A 15,774-nucleotide genomic window follows, 5' to 3' on the forward strand; every position below is an offset into this window, starting at 1 on the left:
TATGGCAATTTGACATTGGTCAGTGGACTTGTCTTAAACAGGGTACCAAGTTTTTGCAATTCTTTTATTTTTCCCTATGTTATGTTTGTTTTCAAATGTAATTCTACATGTTGAATTGAGTATATGAGAGCTTTTATTTTGCATATCTTTTAAAATTTCACTTTAAAAAAATCATTCTTATTGTATTTTATAATAGTATTAGTTTGTGATGGATTGGAGGAAAATATTGATCCCTCACCACAGATAGTTTGAGAAACACTGCTCTAGACAATGAAGAACTTTTTATTTGGGACATAGAATTTAATTAGAAATGGCTGGTTTCTGTTACATATGATTCTAAAGCAGTATTTTAAACTTTTCTTTTTTATTTATTCCATAAACAATAACAAAACTCAGCTAGGTAACATTATGACAGTTTCACCATACACTCAATCACAAATATTTAAAACCTTTGCAACAAGAACAACAAAACCAGAGGTGTTACAAGAATAATTTACAAGAAAATCTATAAAACAGCAAGAAGCTCACAAATGTTCATTTTCTTTTGCACAAGATCACTACACTCTTCCACAACATGTTTTGTGTTACAAAATTCCCAACAAAAGTGTATTTTTTCTTTGTATTGTGGTTTCTAAAACCAGAAACTTTGAAGTAAATATCCTTTTATTAGCACCTAGTGGTGCAGAAAAAGGAAAATTCTCACATACAGACACTTCACAGCACTTTTCTAAGAAAAATATACACTTACAAAATATGTTACAAATTGGCACACTTAAAAATATACAAGATTTTGTAGGCGTCTTAAGAGTGATCCTTAAGCTTTATTCAATTGACTCTACAGATTATTTATAAAGCTTAACTCTAAAAGAAAAAGGCAAATAATTTCCTAACATTTTAAAGTTGCAGTGTCATATGTCAAACAGAAACTTAGGTTACATTCATAAAAAGGACCTCTAACACTTTTATTTTAAATTTTCTTAAATGCTTAAGGGGCTTGGGAAAGGAGAAAAAAATGGAGATAATCATTTTATTTAGCACCATAAATCAGTAACTTACTAAAGAGGTGCATTCAGTTTTATGAAAATTAAATTAAGGTCTAGTACATTCAAAACTCTGTAGGCAGCAAACTCTAGTCAGTGCTACAGGTATCCCAGTAGAGCATCTCAAGCTTTCTACCCTCCTTCACTGGGAGTCAAAAACAAAAGGCCTCTTCTAGTTTTCATTCTAAGCCTTTTCTTTTGTGTTGTAAAACTAGACATCTCTCAAGGAGGCAAAATGATTTAAATATCTCCTTTCTTCTCTTTGAAGGGGATGTCTTTCTAAGACTCAGAAACCACTGAGCCAGCTAGATGCATAGACATCCTTTCCATCTCATGTTGATGAGTGTTTCTTTAGCATCTATTTACTCAGATACCAATTTTAAAGCCTCATTCACACCTTAAACTTTGTATTAACTCTCTGTTTTACATTGTCCTTCTCCAATGTTTTACCTCTTAGTTATTATTCTGAAACCAAGAGTACATCTCAAGTATCATGTAGCTGCAATAGGAGCTCTGCTTCATGACTGTAGCTACTGTTTAATGCTCTGAGTGAAAAATGTGCCTTAAAGGGTAGCCTGAGTACTGCTATCAAAATAATACCATGCTGGCTGAGGACTCTCAAGCTGATGACAGTGTTTCCCAAGTTAAACAGTCCACCTAAAATCTTTTCTCTCTTATTTGGGTCCTTGAAAAACCTTTACAAAATCCCAGGCCTACACTGTGTTGACAAGATCCCTATTTGTTACTAAAAATATTTGATTTTGGTACTAAATCTTCCAAACATAATGATGGGCTTAGTGAATTTTATGATTAGAAAATGAATTTCATATTAGTGTTATTTCATAAAAAGGACATACTCCTGTAGTGATGGTTAGTCACTTAAAAAATCTCTAAATGAAAACAAAAACTCCTTAAATTAGATAATTTCTCAATAATACAGGAGAAAACATATACTTTTAGTTCTAGCAATAGTTAGGACTAGCTAGTGCTCCATTCTCTTCAGCGCAGAAACTTAGCTCTCTGTAATTCTTGGAACTGTTCTGGGAGCATCTGTAAATTGAAGATGTGGCAGATCTGCATTAGACTGGTTCAGCTTGGTAAGAGCTAGCTTGGTTAAGAGGTCCTTGGATATGGTTTTTCTCCTGTAGGCAGTAAATGCTAATTAGAACTCACTAAAATGGAAATTCACTACAACTGCAGAACCTCACATAACAGGACAAAGGATGCTAGCCAGAGTTGTTTATAGCTTGTGAGCATCCTTTATGCTTCTCTCTCTTTTATACACACTTACCCCCCCTCCCTATCCCACCTGCACACATACAGATGCTTCCCAGCAAGAAAAAAGTCAGAGAAGGTGAAAGTTGTCACAAAGCCCACCTAGCACCAAGGACTTCAGGGAGATGGCTAAAGAAGTGATGGTCAAGGTAGTGCTGGAGGTTTGAAAACATTTAGGAAAAGGTAAGGCCTTAACACATAATTGCACAAAGTAACAAGTCAGAAGAGAAAGCAGGGAGGAAGCAGCATGTGAAGAAGCTGGTATATGAGACACTGGAGAGGCCACTGGTTCAAGCCAGTTGTCACAGACCAAACATAACGCCCAAAGTCTTGAAGAACCTTGGTCAAGGCCACTGTTTCAGCACCCTGCTCCACATAGTCCAGCAACTAACCAGGGCAGAAAGGGATAAGATCTATTCTTATAGATCTTCAAGGAAAAGAAGTTTCCAATTTTCCTTAGTCATGCAATATAATTCTGCATGTGTGTGTGCATGTGTGTGTTCACGTTTAAAATTAGATTTGAAAGTAGCCAGGGCAATTAAAAGTAATTAAGAGTGAGAAGGTTTCCCTCTGAACTTCTGGAAGAAAGTAGCCTGGCTAAGGTTCTTATAGTCTGACACTTTGGGGAGGTGGAATATAAGATTATAAAAGAAGAAAAATTCTAAGATCAAGAATTGAAATTAAGTAAGGAGAATACGGGAGAATACCATTCCCAGGAAAGTAAGATTAAATGGGATTCTGTTGGGGAGGAATTCATAGGAAGCAGCTTCTCAGAGAGCAGAGGTTAGAAGGGAGCGGCAATCAGGGATTTCAGACCAAGGAAAATTCCATATAGCTGACTTGAGATATCAACGATAGGGCAAAACACTACTTTTCTATCACTGGTCCTCACTCCACTAAGGCAGCTGGTTGAATAAGGGATCTACAAAAAGTCAGGCCTACTATGTTGTTACAGGAAGAAAATGAATTGTGAGAGCAGAGACAGGACCAACAAAGCCCTAAAAACTGAAGAACTCAGAACATAACGTACTGAGAGGGATATTAAGTGCAATTAAGAGAATAATCATCTTCTGCCTTATCCTGTTGCTCATTTCTCAAACTCAGCTTCCTGTTACATTTTGGTACAAAATGATCGGTTACAAATCACTAATTTAATCTTAAAAACATATAATGCACTGTAGGCCAAGAAAAAAGGTACTTTAAAATGGCAATTCTCTTTGGAGAAAGGGATGAACCATGTCCTAGAATTGGCTCCTAACGGGCTCCATAGGAGCAACTGAAAGAGTATCCATTCCAAAGGACTCATGATAGCAAGTTCTGACAAGGAAATTGTTTATTTCCAACAGTTTCAGGCTGTCCTTCTACCCCACCTCACCCCATTCTCCAAAGATGAACTGATACTGAGAAAAACTGGTACAACTTCTCCCATATTTATTTTTATAAATCACATTGTACTCATGGAACATTTTCTTTATTCCTTATTTGACTGCCACCTTTTGATTACATATAGAGCACTCCATTCCTGTAAGCTAACAGGTGACTTTGAGATCTGGAGTCTTGGGGATCACAGTACAGGCAGAGTTGGTTTTTCCAAATTAAATTCAGCTGCAAAACAGAAAAATAAAAACAAAAACAAAACAAAGACTAGTTCCTAGGAACCAGCCACAGCATTTAGTAAAAACAGCTAGCTATCAGAGTGGAGAAATAGAAGAAAATGTTCCAGTTTGATTATTTTCCCTTTTGGATGGCTGCTGTAGAGCAGGAGACATGTTGCACCCGGTGCCTTTCCATTAAGTAATTTTCCAGGACTCACCACACACAAAGCCTAGGAATAGGCCTGAAGCAGCCTCATGAAATGCTCTTCACTCACTTGTCCCCACAGACATACACAATCACACCATCAAGAACACAGGCTTGTTCATTTTACTACCTAGCAGTAAGTAGTAGAGCTGGCTGGTAAAAGGAATCATGGACTGGGAAGTGTGTATACTTATATATATGACAGGCTTCCTTCCATTTCTCTCTGACTACTTTCAAATGTTGCTTCTCTGTTTGTGAATATATTTAGGTGGCAATGACTAGGTAGGTTCATATTTTGCTTAAATTTTTCCTTTTGAAACATCTTCCCTTTTTTTAAAATTCCCTTTTCCCCCACCCACTTATTCTCCACCCTCCCACCCGCAGCCTATATATTCACAAGTTAATAGGTTAGTAACAATATTAGTAAGAATAGTAAGAGTAACAACAACAACAACCAACAATATTAATAATATGAATCCCCTATATCTCTATAGCACTTTACGATCTACAAAGCGCTTTCACGTCCATTATCTCATCTGTGCCATAATGCAACAGTCATCAGACACACAGGCCTTCAACTGTGCAAGGAAAATAGACCAAATGTTAGAAGTCAAGTGGTGAATAAAGGGGAAGAAAAAGCTAGTCGTGAGGGATGCTGAAGCTGTGAAATTTTTTAAAAAGGGAAAGGGCTTGAATAAAAAGATGTGATTTCAAAAATTTATATTAAAGATTGGGAATTAAGTTTAGTGTGTGGCATCAAATACTAGTTATGTTCAGACTAAGTATATATGGCCCCAATTAGTTGTTATCACAAATTGTTCAGCTTATCGAATGTGATTCATAGGTGTCAAACTGAGATGCCTTAACATTTTCTTTAAATGACATTGGCATTGCAAGATTAAACACTTAACACTAAAGCCATGATATGAGTGCACTTTTGACAAAACTGGAATAAAACATTTAGGAAACTACTTAAATAAAAGCAATCTATGTACTTCATTTATCTTAGTGTTAATTTTATAGCTATTTTATAATTTATCCCAGACTATTATAAAATATATAAAACTGAGATATAAAGTATCAGCAATATAACTTTGCACTTTAAATAATTTTCAGCTACAGATTTTGCTTTTAGAAAACAAACTTTAAAGCAGCTGTTTTGTTTCCTTGTAAAAGTTTCTGTAAATGCATATACTTGGGTCCCTGATGGACTTAGCTGTTGTGACTTCCAGACTTTTCCAACACTTTAACCCTTATACAATGGAACAAACAAACCTTTATTGTGCCTTGTTTAATGGTTCATGTTTCTACACAGGACAGTAGAATTTAAATTTTTAAAATAATGTATGTATGCTTATAGATATATATATTTTAAAACTTAATTAATGAGCTTTAAAATGTGGGGTGAATCTGTGAGATGAGGTAAGGAAATTTGGCACATTTCAAACAGTATCCTTTAAGTTTTGGTAAATTGTGTAACACAACATATTTTTCCACTGTGATCTACAGGTGCTATCCACATAAGTGGGGGTGGTTAATAGCAAGAATCACTGGAATGTTTCTAGTAAATTAACAGGGACAAGCTCCCCAAATACTCACAACCAAATGTTGATATAGAAGTAAAAATATATACAATACAGTCACTTTTTTGTAGTTTGGCACAATGTTTTACTTCCTTTCCCCTTGGGTAAACAGTGCATAAACTACTTTGTGCAACTGTATGACTTCTAAAGTCTTTTACATAGAACATCAGATTAAAGTTTGCTTCCAAAGACTTATTCCCACACTTTAAAATTCTTTTCTTTAAGCACTTACATGTCAACATACATACCACAAGGCATATTTTGAAAGAAATAAAACACAAACATCAAATGTCTTTCTGGAAAATGGGAGTCTCTTCTTCAAACACAGGTAAAACCCAAAATGCTGTTTCTGCTTTTAGGAGATTGTAGTCGGAATCCCTGCAGAAAAACCAAACAATTTATGCCATCTTAGTTAGCTTTAGTGTATGTCCCACAAAGGGATCATACAATCTAAATTTGTTTACATCATACTAGATGCCGTACGATGCAGAAAAAGATACAAATAGCAGGGGCCACTAGAAAGCACTCCTAATTGCCAAATGATGAGATTTTGTTTTCCAAATTATGCTCTTTTTGCTTAAATGATCTTGGCATTTTTGTCTATATAACTTTTAAATTCTGTTATTCAAAAATTTTCTCACTGCAAAGTCCTTCCCTTCCCCAAGTCATTCAAGAGCATATTTTAGTTGTATTTTCTCAGTAAGTAAAAACTAATGCTGACTAGCAGAAAAAGTAGCCTTGTCAGAATTTATCCCTAGTCAAGCCACTACAAAATTGCCCAATCTTTTGTGTGGCTTAGAGGTATAGGGATTTTCATGCACTTTTTTTCTTTTCGTTTTAATTTGAAAAAGAAGGGAATGGGACAGTTTCTTTCATGCAAACTGCTTTCAAGAGGGAAAAAAATGAGGGACTGCGGGCTTAGCAGAGTAGGAAAGCTAAGGGTGCATCATCTCAGCCATTTTGATGCAGTATTACCTCAGTTTTTCAAAAGAAGCTGTCCCAGCCTCATCCTTGTGGACCTGTTCTCGCTCCATACGCTTTCCCTTACACTTCTCATCTCTCAGGGCCTTGGAGCTGGTTTTGTGACGATATAACTTTTTGTGTGTCGGTCCATTATTGCCTAAAGTGCTCAGGTTATTATACTTTTTATCAAAGAAGGCAGAGCGAGAGTCCTCGTTATAACCAGACATGCTTGCACGACCAGGATCACCTATCGCTGCTTTCCCATTGCTTTTACTCACACCCTTGATGGACCTGTGATTCTTAGTGGCTCCTGGAGAGCCACTGTTGGCCTTTTTCTTAGATTCCTGTGGTGTCCCAGCCAATATTTTGAGGGTTTTTAATTTTAGACTATTGGACTCAGGGGAGTAGAATATATTGGGGTCTCCATGGTGCTCCATGGGTTCGCAAAGGGGCTCTATGGAGGCCATCATGAATCTCTGCACATCTGCCATACCAGAGGCAATGTTGGACAAGATATAAGAAGGCTCCTGAAATTCCCGTTGATCATCATCCAGAAGGTTGTTGGTGTTGGTGCCCATGCTCATGTCACTCCAGCCTGGGCTGCTCTCCTTCCCCAAAGACCAATCTCCAGAAAGTCCCTTCTGACTTGGCATCTTCATAGAGGCCACAGGGCCACTATGCTGGATACATTCAGCCAAAGTCTTCCCTGTGGAGGATATGCTGTTGACTTGGCCTCCTCCACGACCGATGCCAATTTGCATTTTCTCTCCATTGACTGCAGCCATGAATTTCCCTTTCTTTGTTGACTTAGGGACCTGGCGGGAGGTTTTGCCAGGTGGTTTTTCAATCCCTTTGTTGTTGGCTTTGGGGTTTTTTTTCCTGTTGTTTTTCTGAGAAGAGCTTTGGTTCGTAGCCCCACTCTTGTTGGGTGAACTTTTCTTTCTTGATTTTGACACCTTGTTGTTGGTACTCATTTGACCAGATGGATCATTAAACGCTGATAAGCAAGGGGCTTTTTGGAGCAGGCTGACAGAATCCTCATCATTGAACATATGGAACTGAAACTGATGGTTATTTAAAGTAAATCCATCATCCACTTGGACCTGCCGTGAAAGGGTACTGCAGTCCCATTTGATTTTTTCCATATTGCCCAGTATTCCTGGGACACCCTCTTGGAACACCTTTAGTGTTCCTAGTGTCTTGATACTCTCACATCTGGTAATCTGAGGGGAAAGACTGGGGGTGTCAGGTGGGGACATCTCTGAGAGGGAAGAGTGGCGGAATTTGTCAGGAGTGAAGTTGGAGATATCCAGGAGGTCAGTGGACTCCTTTAGTGGTGCTATTTCATCAATGCTCTGCTGGATCACCAGCTTGGGGCTGCAGTGGGCCAGGAAGTCATCAGTGATATCATCATCACCATCCTTTTCACAAGACTTCAAGCTTAAGGAGCAATAATTGCTTGAGTTGACAGAGAGTGGGGCCATGGAATCAAAGCTAAAGAGCCGCCCATCATCCATATTCACTGGACCCTGCTGGAAAGGAAAGCAGGTCTCTCCATTATTAAAGTGACATAATTGATAAGAGTCATCAGATGAGAGCTGGGTGTCTTGCACAGACGCATACAGGACCTTGTTGCAACTACTGCCACTGCTGCTGAGGCAGATCGGATTGTATGTTGTAGCTGTGAGGTTATTTTCCATGGAAACTACTTGGGAGACTCCAAATTCACATGATTGGTTTGGAGCTATCTCCCTTGAGACTGCAGCCATGAATTCCTGGGAGCCAGAAGTAGGTTTGTTGGGCCACACATTTCCATAGTTGCTTGATTCCATTTTGAAGTTTTGGGATGATTGAAGCAGCTCAGACTCAGAAGGCGAGGAAAGCACACAGTCCTGGGCAGGCTGGAGAGGTACAAATGATTTTTCTGTTTGAGTGAGGCTGACTTCATTTTGCTCTGGAGAATGCTGAGTGAAGTATGAAATGCCAGTATTATTTGACAAGTCAGAAGCATCTAACAATGTCTGCAAATACCCTCCAGGGATAACAGGTATATTGTTGGCAACATGAGCAGATGATAGAGGCATTTCAGAAGAGCAAGTGGTTGGTAGGAAAGTAGAATTCTTAGCAACCTTTGTCTCATGAAATTCAGATAGATGTGAACCGTTTGAGGTCCCAGGAATAGCTTCATTCTTTGAATTAGCCTTGGAAGATTGGTCTCCCAAAAGAGGGGTCATTTGAACAACTGGCTTGCTTTCTTGCCCAGCTTTGATTTTCTTGGATTTTAACCTGGCTTCACTTTTAAATTTGATTTTGTTGAGCACTTTCCTCTCTGGCCCCTTAAATTGTGCATCTTGGGCTTTGACTTTCACTGAGTCAGGGCCTGTGATGTCATTTAAATGTGATCCATTTGCACAGCTGGGGGCAGCCAGAGGTGCTGACTTCAGTGTACCTTTCAGGCCTCCATCTTCTTTACGACTACTAGCTTGCCTCTCATCATTGCAGAATGAAACCTGCTTACCACTTGCTGAAGTTTCCATGGATGGGATTCTTTGAATCCTGTGCCTGTTGCCAAGTTTAGATTTTCGTTTGCGAGCAGGTGGCAGGAATGACACCTCAAAGCTACCTGGTTCAAAGCTTTGCTTTTGGCATAAGGGTGTTTTGTTGGAGTCTGAATTGCTGTTTCTCTGCTTTTTCTTCTTTTGCCAGAAGCCCTTCAAGGGGGCCAGCTTGGAATATTTGTTGAGCTGCGTCTCACTCAAATTCACTGTTGTCTCACTGGCATCCACCCTACCCAACTTCACCAGCATGTTCTTCTCACCTTTAAAACGATTGATGATGATATATTTGATAATAACAGGGGGCTCCTTACGAGTTACTTTTCTTCTCTTTTTGGGACACCATTCATCATCATCTTCCTCTTTACAACCACCTGGTAGCCATTCCTTCCTCTCATTTACTTTTTCACCCTCTAGTGAGTCAACATCATATAGATAATCTTCACTATACCTGACTTTTCTCTTGGCTCGCAGCCCATAATTCTGCTGGGAGGAGGAGCTGCCAGAATTAGTGTCCCGAGCCATATAGCGGCTACAGTCCTTGATCTCCCCCATGGCATCATAAGAGACCTCAATGAAGGAACTGTCATCACTAAAATTCCCTGATGCCTGCAAGGAATTGGCAAGATGGCCTTGCTTTGGATTCTTAAATTGCCCTACTTCAGGTCCACTGCATGGTTTATTTAAGGCAGATTTTTCTCCATTATCCTTTGCCTCTTTTTTCCCTACACCTTTGTCTTCCTGGCCTTCTTCTTTGCCTTTCTTCTTGTCCAAGATTTTATCTTCCTCCCCCCAGATAATGCTCACATCAGGGACCTTGAATTGGGAAAGATCACTGCTCTGCTTCAGGGCCCCACTCTTAGACTCCCGCTTGGGGCAGGTAGTGAAGACACTGGGAAAAAAGTTGAATTGGGCATCCTCCTGCATCAAAAGGGTGGTTTTGTCTCGAACGTTGTCCTGGAAGGATTCATATCGAATTTTCAGGGAGCAGACATCACTGCCCAGTGTTGACTCATCATCATCGAACATGTAGTTATCCACATCTTCTTCAGAGAACAGGTTGACAGACAGCTCATTCTTGGAACAGAGGTCAAGAAGTTCAATCTTACTCTCACTAATAAAAGTCTCAAAGTAACCCCAATCCTGATTGGAATTTGCCAGCAAAGCCTCTTCCGTATTGCACTTATCTAATAGTAATGCCTCATAATAACTTTTCTGAGCTGGGTCCTCCAAGTCAATGTCAGGTTTCTCGGCTTCTCGTCTATCTCCTGCCCTTGATTTGTGCAGTGGGAAGCCTAGGAGCTGGTCTGAGAGCAGCTGCTCTCCATATTTCATGTTTTCTCCAGCATTAATACACTGAATCCCTATATCAGAGACTGCACAAGTTTCATAATCCCTATTTAGATCACTGACTTTTAGACTGATCCCTGGCTCAGGATCTACTGCATCCTTGGATTCCATGAAGCAGCCCAAGCAAGTCCGGCTTGGCTGCATGAGGCACTCCCCATTCAGAGCTGACATGCCTGCAGGCTCCATTATGGCAAATGGAGCTTTCTCACACTCATTGGGCAGTGACCATGTGTTCAGGCCTTTTGAAACACCAGATGTAAGGGAGATGGCATTCACAGAAGCACTATTAGCAGCATGCTCAGGTGCTTCAATCAGGCCCAAAGGAGAGGGAGGGCTCTGCATACAGGGCTTCTTAGAGGGCAGAGGCAGGAGACCTCTGGGATACATCAGGTTCTCTTTTTGAGCCACCAGTATAGGCTGGATTGGTGTAGCAGCATCTAGAGCTGCAAATGACTTCATTGCCACATCCTGGTCCTCTGAATCTAGAGAAAAGGGGAAAAATGACAGAAATAAAGTTAAAGGTATTAGACCAGACTCATTAACTCTCTTTCCCTTGATCAGTTTCTGGTACTTGATCTTATGATATAAAATCTAAGCTTCAGCTTCTCTAACTTTAGAAGTAGAAACTACAGAGTTAAAGAACAACCTTGATTTTATATTGAACATTCATGCGAGTGAAAAATAATATTTTTTAGGTTCAGCTTTTTCTTCAGACACACATGGCACTCTCCTCAGAAATGAGGAAAAAATTGGATTGCTTGATCAACTGGAAAGTCAAATCTTTCAGGGTGGGAAAATGCTGAGATGGGATATATTCATGGTTTTGAACTATGAGGCATAGTCCTATCCTTCAGACCTCACCTATGTTTTGGAAGCTCCTACTGAGTCTAAACATTCCAAACTTCACATCAGAGCATATTTCTAATTCACCAGGAATTTAGAGGAACTTAAGTATCCATTTGATAGAGATGATTTGGGAGAGCAAAGGGGTTGGATTTGATACCTCTTAGAGACCCTTCTAGTCCAGTTAGAGATCTGGTGGAATAAAGTTTAGGATTAACTCCTATCTCAGAGGCATCCTAGACTTAACTTGCCCCAGCTCTGTGGATACTAAAAATCTATAGTACTAACAAAGGACTACTGGGAGAGATATTACATACCACAATTAAATTCCCTTACCATTTTCCTTGACCCCATTAATCATAGTGTTTTCTCCATTGGCTGAGGCAACAACAGCCTTATCTTGTTGGTTATCCATGAATGGAACCTCTTATTGTTTCATTCCAAGTCCAAATGCTGTCCAACCTGCACATTTCAAATACATAATATCAGTCATCAAATTTTCTTCTCTGTTTTAAGCTCATTTCAGCTAGAGAGGTTTTAAAATGTTCACTGGAATTTACCTATTTCCAGACTGGTTTCATAGCCACTATTGTTTTTGTTTCATATTTTATACCTACTATATAAGTCAATTTGGAAACTCACACTTCATTCACACATTCTAGATCCTTCTGTCTCCTCTAGGCTACCATACCATTCAAAACTGAAATCTGAGGAAGCAGGCAAACTTACATCTTCTTCCAGATAGTAATACATTTAACCTAATCATGGTCATCCAATTAGGAAGGACGCAAAGTAGAGCCCAGACTAACCTGAGACAAGGGGTGTGTACATGTGGAGATTGGCTTTATTTCTGTTTGTCTCATTTCTAATTCAGATGATCATAAGCTCTTAACAAAACAAGCCAATTCGTATATACACACATATACATCACATTCATATTTTCTCTGTGCTTAAAATTTGACTGCTAAGTATGAAAGAGGTAGAGAATTCCTTCCATGATTTCTTGGCTTTCATGACCTGAGCTCTGGTTTTGACAAATATTTCTCCAAGCCCACAGCAGGATTTTTAAATGTGACTACAAAGAAGATCTGGAATTTCTGAAAATGTCCCAGCATTATCTGGTATTTTTAGTGTATAGAACACATATCTATAGCCCCTCATGTCTTGCCCACCTACTTGGAGGGTAGGTATATGCAAAATGATATGAGGCACAGCCACTCAAGGTGGAGGTCTCTACCATGTGCCACTACAGCATCTATAAATCTCTATTTATTCCAAACCCCCTTTCTCTAGACCTTTTCCTCAGCCAAGGATCCATCCCTTTATTAAAAAGCATAGACTACTTTACTGATGGCCAAGCAGCTATTACAAAAATCTCAACTGTATATTCACTTACTCTAAAACATGCAAATACTATAAAAGGTAGGTCCAGCATTGCGGGAATAAGACAGTTTTAAATGATTCAATCTTTATACCCTAAAGCCTATCTGGGCCTATTTCCTTATCTGTAAAATAAGAAGTTTGTATTAGGCAATCACTCAGTGTTTTAAAAGTTAGATGATCTTGGGTTCCCCTAATATTTATATATCATAATTGCCCAACTTTCTTCTCATTTTATATAAGACCTGACTTGAGAGTAGCCAATAAAACCACAGGTGTCAGGAAAAAGAGAAAGAGATGCTTACTTGTTGTATTTACACAGAAAGAAGGGCTGGAGATTTCTAAAAGGTAGAGATGCTTGGCTAACAATGTCAAAGTCACCATCCTTTGGCAAGGAGGGCTCATTTGTGGTGGAATCGAATGAACAGATCAGATGGTTGAGCCTCTGCTTCAGAGAGGACCCTATGGGCAGATGGAATCATACTGTCATCATGGATTACTCTGTGTATCTTTTTTAAAAAAGGAACTCAGTAGAACTTCAGGTATCATTTTACTCTTCTTTAACCCCTCCACTAATTGTATCTTGCCAAGGACTTGATAAGGGGCAAATTATTTGTAGATTTCAATAACTTAGTGGCTTCTTGCCCCTTATGCCTAAGGCTAACTACAAGGAAGTCCATTTTTAATCACCAGGAAGACCAAGGCACAGAGAAACAAAAAATAAAATAAAGTCACAAAATAACATAATGGCAGATCTAACAAAGGAACCCAAGTCTCCAGACCAAGAAACCAGGTGTTTTTTTCTTAGAACACAAATGCTTTCTCTATTCTTACCACTTCCAAACCCTGGCCAAAACAAGGCTGTAGAGATATGTTTCCACAGGTTACTGATCTATACTTATACCCCCTTTCAGGTAATGAAATAAAGAACAGCTGCCTCAGACAAGTATTGATTATTAGCAAAAATTAATGTACCATAAAATATATATAGGAGCAATGCACTTAAGTATCAAGAATTATCCAATCTTGTCAGACATGACAAGAATACTGTGTCATGGGACATATTAGTGCCACTGTAACTCTACTCTGGGATGTTATTTCCCTAAGAACATATATTTCCTCTCAGAAAAATCTGTCCAAGCACCCAGGATTTATGGCTCTGCAGTAAATGGAATCTTAAAGGGTTGAGAACAGAGGAAATATGCTTTGGCAAAAGATAAAGAAGAGGTGGAGAGGGGTATGGGAGCTTGATAAGTTGGGAAGGAGAGGAAGGGAGCACTAGGTGCTGGGCTGGATAGAGTTACAGAAGTTATCTCATTTTGTACTAACAATCACCTTGTAAGGTTGGTTCTACTAGGTTCTTTTTTTTTTTTTCTTTTTCTGGGCTGCACAGTGTGGCTGGATCTCTGACCAGGGATCACTAGACCACCAGGCAACTCCCTTATTTTTTTCAAAAGGGCAAACTGAGTATCATAGATACTAACTTAGATACTAACAGAGGTACTATATTAGATATTAACTTAATGATTATCAATTATTTGGGCTTGTTTTTTCTACAGAATCAGAAGGCTAAATCCTGAGCAGACAATCCTTCAGTTCTTTCCTATGACTTTTCAAATCTTAGCTCTAAATGACACAACTTAAAGGTATGTATTTTCCCACATTTTTATTTATTTATACCTTGGCTGCTTATAAAAATGATTCATGAGAGGGATTATAATTCTTTATAGCTACAATACAAACAGCTCTGGGCTTGCTTTAGCTCTTCTCAACTGATCAGCATTTTAAGATAGCAAATTTTGTGAGGTTATTAAAATCTATTTTGAGCTAAAGTTGATTAACACTTTTGGTTTAATGTACAATAAGTTGCTTTGTTGATCATGGTAAATCATACAGTGTGTAATGGCACTGATCTAACATTAGCATGGACACAGGTATTTTGAAGCAAGAAAATGCTCATTTAAAGTGGAAAAGCAACCACTCCTACTTGGCTTTCCCCTCAGTTGGGCCTGAAGAGGGCTCATAGATCCTGTCCCAGTAGGCTGCTATGCTCTTGCCCAAAGGTCTTTAAGGCTCAGGTCTTCTCTTCACCTCCCCTCTATACTCCCAGTTTAGATGACCCACACGAGCATTTGTGTTGGGGGCTGTCCTTGGCCTTTCCCAGCTGAAAAAAGTAATAAGGAAAGAAAGTATATCATATTTCTGCCTATGGACCTGGGACAACATAGCCTTTGGGACTGGAGTAGTGCTGATCTCTAGAATACCAGTTTAAATCAATTCAACAAATTGACTATGTACTACCTGTGGTCGTGGTGGTGTACCAGAAACTGTAGTAGAAAAGACAGGTGACTGAGACTAGATCCATGTTCTCAAGGTGCTCAGAGTCTATGGGGGAAAACAAGCCATAGACAAATTCTAATAAATATATAATATACTGAAAGAGAGGCAAAAAGTTTCTACAGGAGTTCAAAATGGAGAGAAATTATTCCACTTCTAGAGAGGAGGGAAATCAGTGAAGCCTTCACTAATAGCAGCAGCATTTGAGATGGACCTTGAAGGATGGTCTTTCAGGAGGTGAGGATGGAAAAGTATAGAGGAGAGAAAGGCATTCCAGGCTGAAGGAACTTCATGAGATGCCATGAGTCTCTCCCTACTCCAGTCTATCTAAACAACTGCTACAGAATCATAGGCCTGACAACTTTCCTTGCATATAACACCTTTTTCAATCAATATTCAACTTCTCAAGTTGTATTCTCCTTTCATTCTCTTCACCTCCCCTCTATACTCCCAAATATTCTAACTCTCTCTGTTTCATTAATATGCTAGACCATTTTTTGCTTCCAGGAGTCTTGCTCTTGATATTCTCTCTGCCTGGAATGCCTCTCCCCACTCTTTCCCCTTCCTCTATTCCTTCCCTTCTTCCCCCCGCTTCCAGCTTCTCTTTCATCTCCCTCTCCTATTCCCTACTCAAAGTCTCCCTGACAC

The 15,774-nt window shown here is 39.2% G+C and overlaps 1 protein-coding gene across 1 annotated transcript; it reads right to left on the minus strand.

Moving 5' to 3' along the window:
• Window positions 1–347: 347 nt before the first annotated feature.
• Window positions 348–11,824, minus strand: NEXMIF (neurite extension and migration factor). Its single transcript, XM_027095625.1, has 2 exons — window positions 11,746–11,824; window positions 348–11,048 (listed from the first exon to the last, which is right to left on the minus strand). The coding sequence occupies exons 1-2, from the start codon at window positions 11,822–11,824 to the stop codon at window positions 6,670–6,672; spliced, it is 4,458 nt and encodes a 1,485-aa protein (XP_026951426.1). The 3' UTR covers window positions 348–6,669.
• Window positions 11,825–15,774: the final 3,950 nt, after the last annotated feature.

The sequence above is a fragment of the Aethalodelphis obliquidens genome, unplaced genomic scaffold (assembly GCF_003676395.1).
Source record: "Aethalodelphis obliquidens isolate GAN/ISIS:26980383/991018 unplaced genomic scaffold, ASM367639v1 scaffold92, whole genome shotgun sequence".
Classification (NCBI taxonomy): domain Eukaryota; kingdom Metazoa; phylum Chordata; class Mammalia; order Artiodactyla; family Delphinidae; genus Aethalodelphis; species Aethalodelphis obliquidens.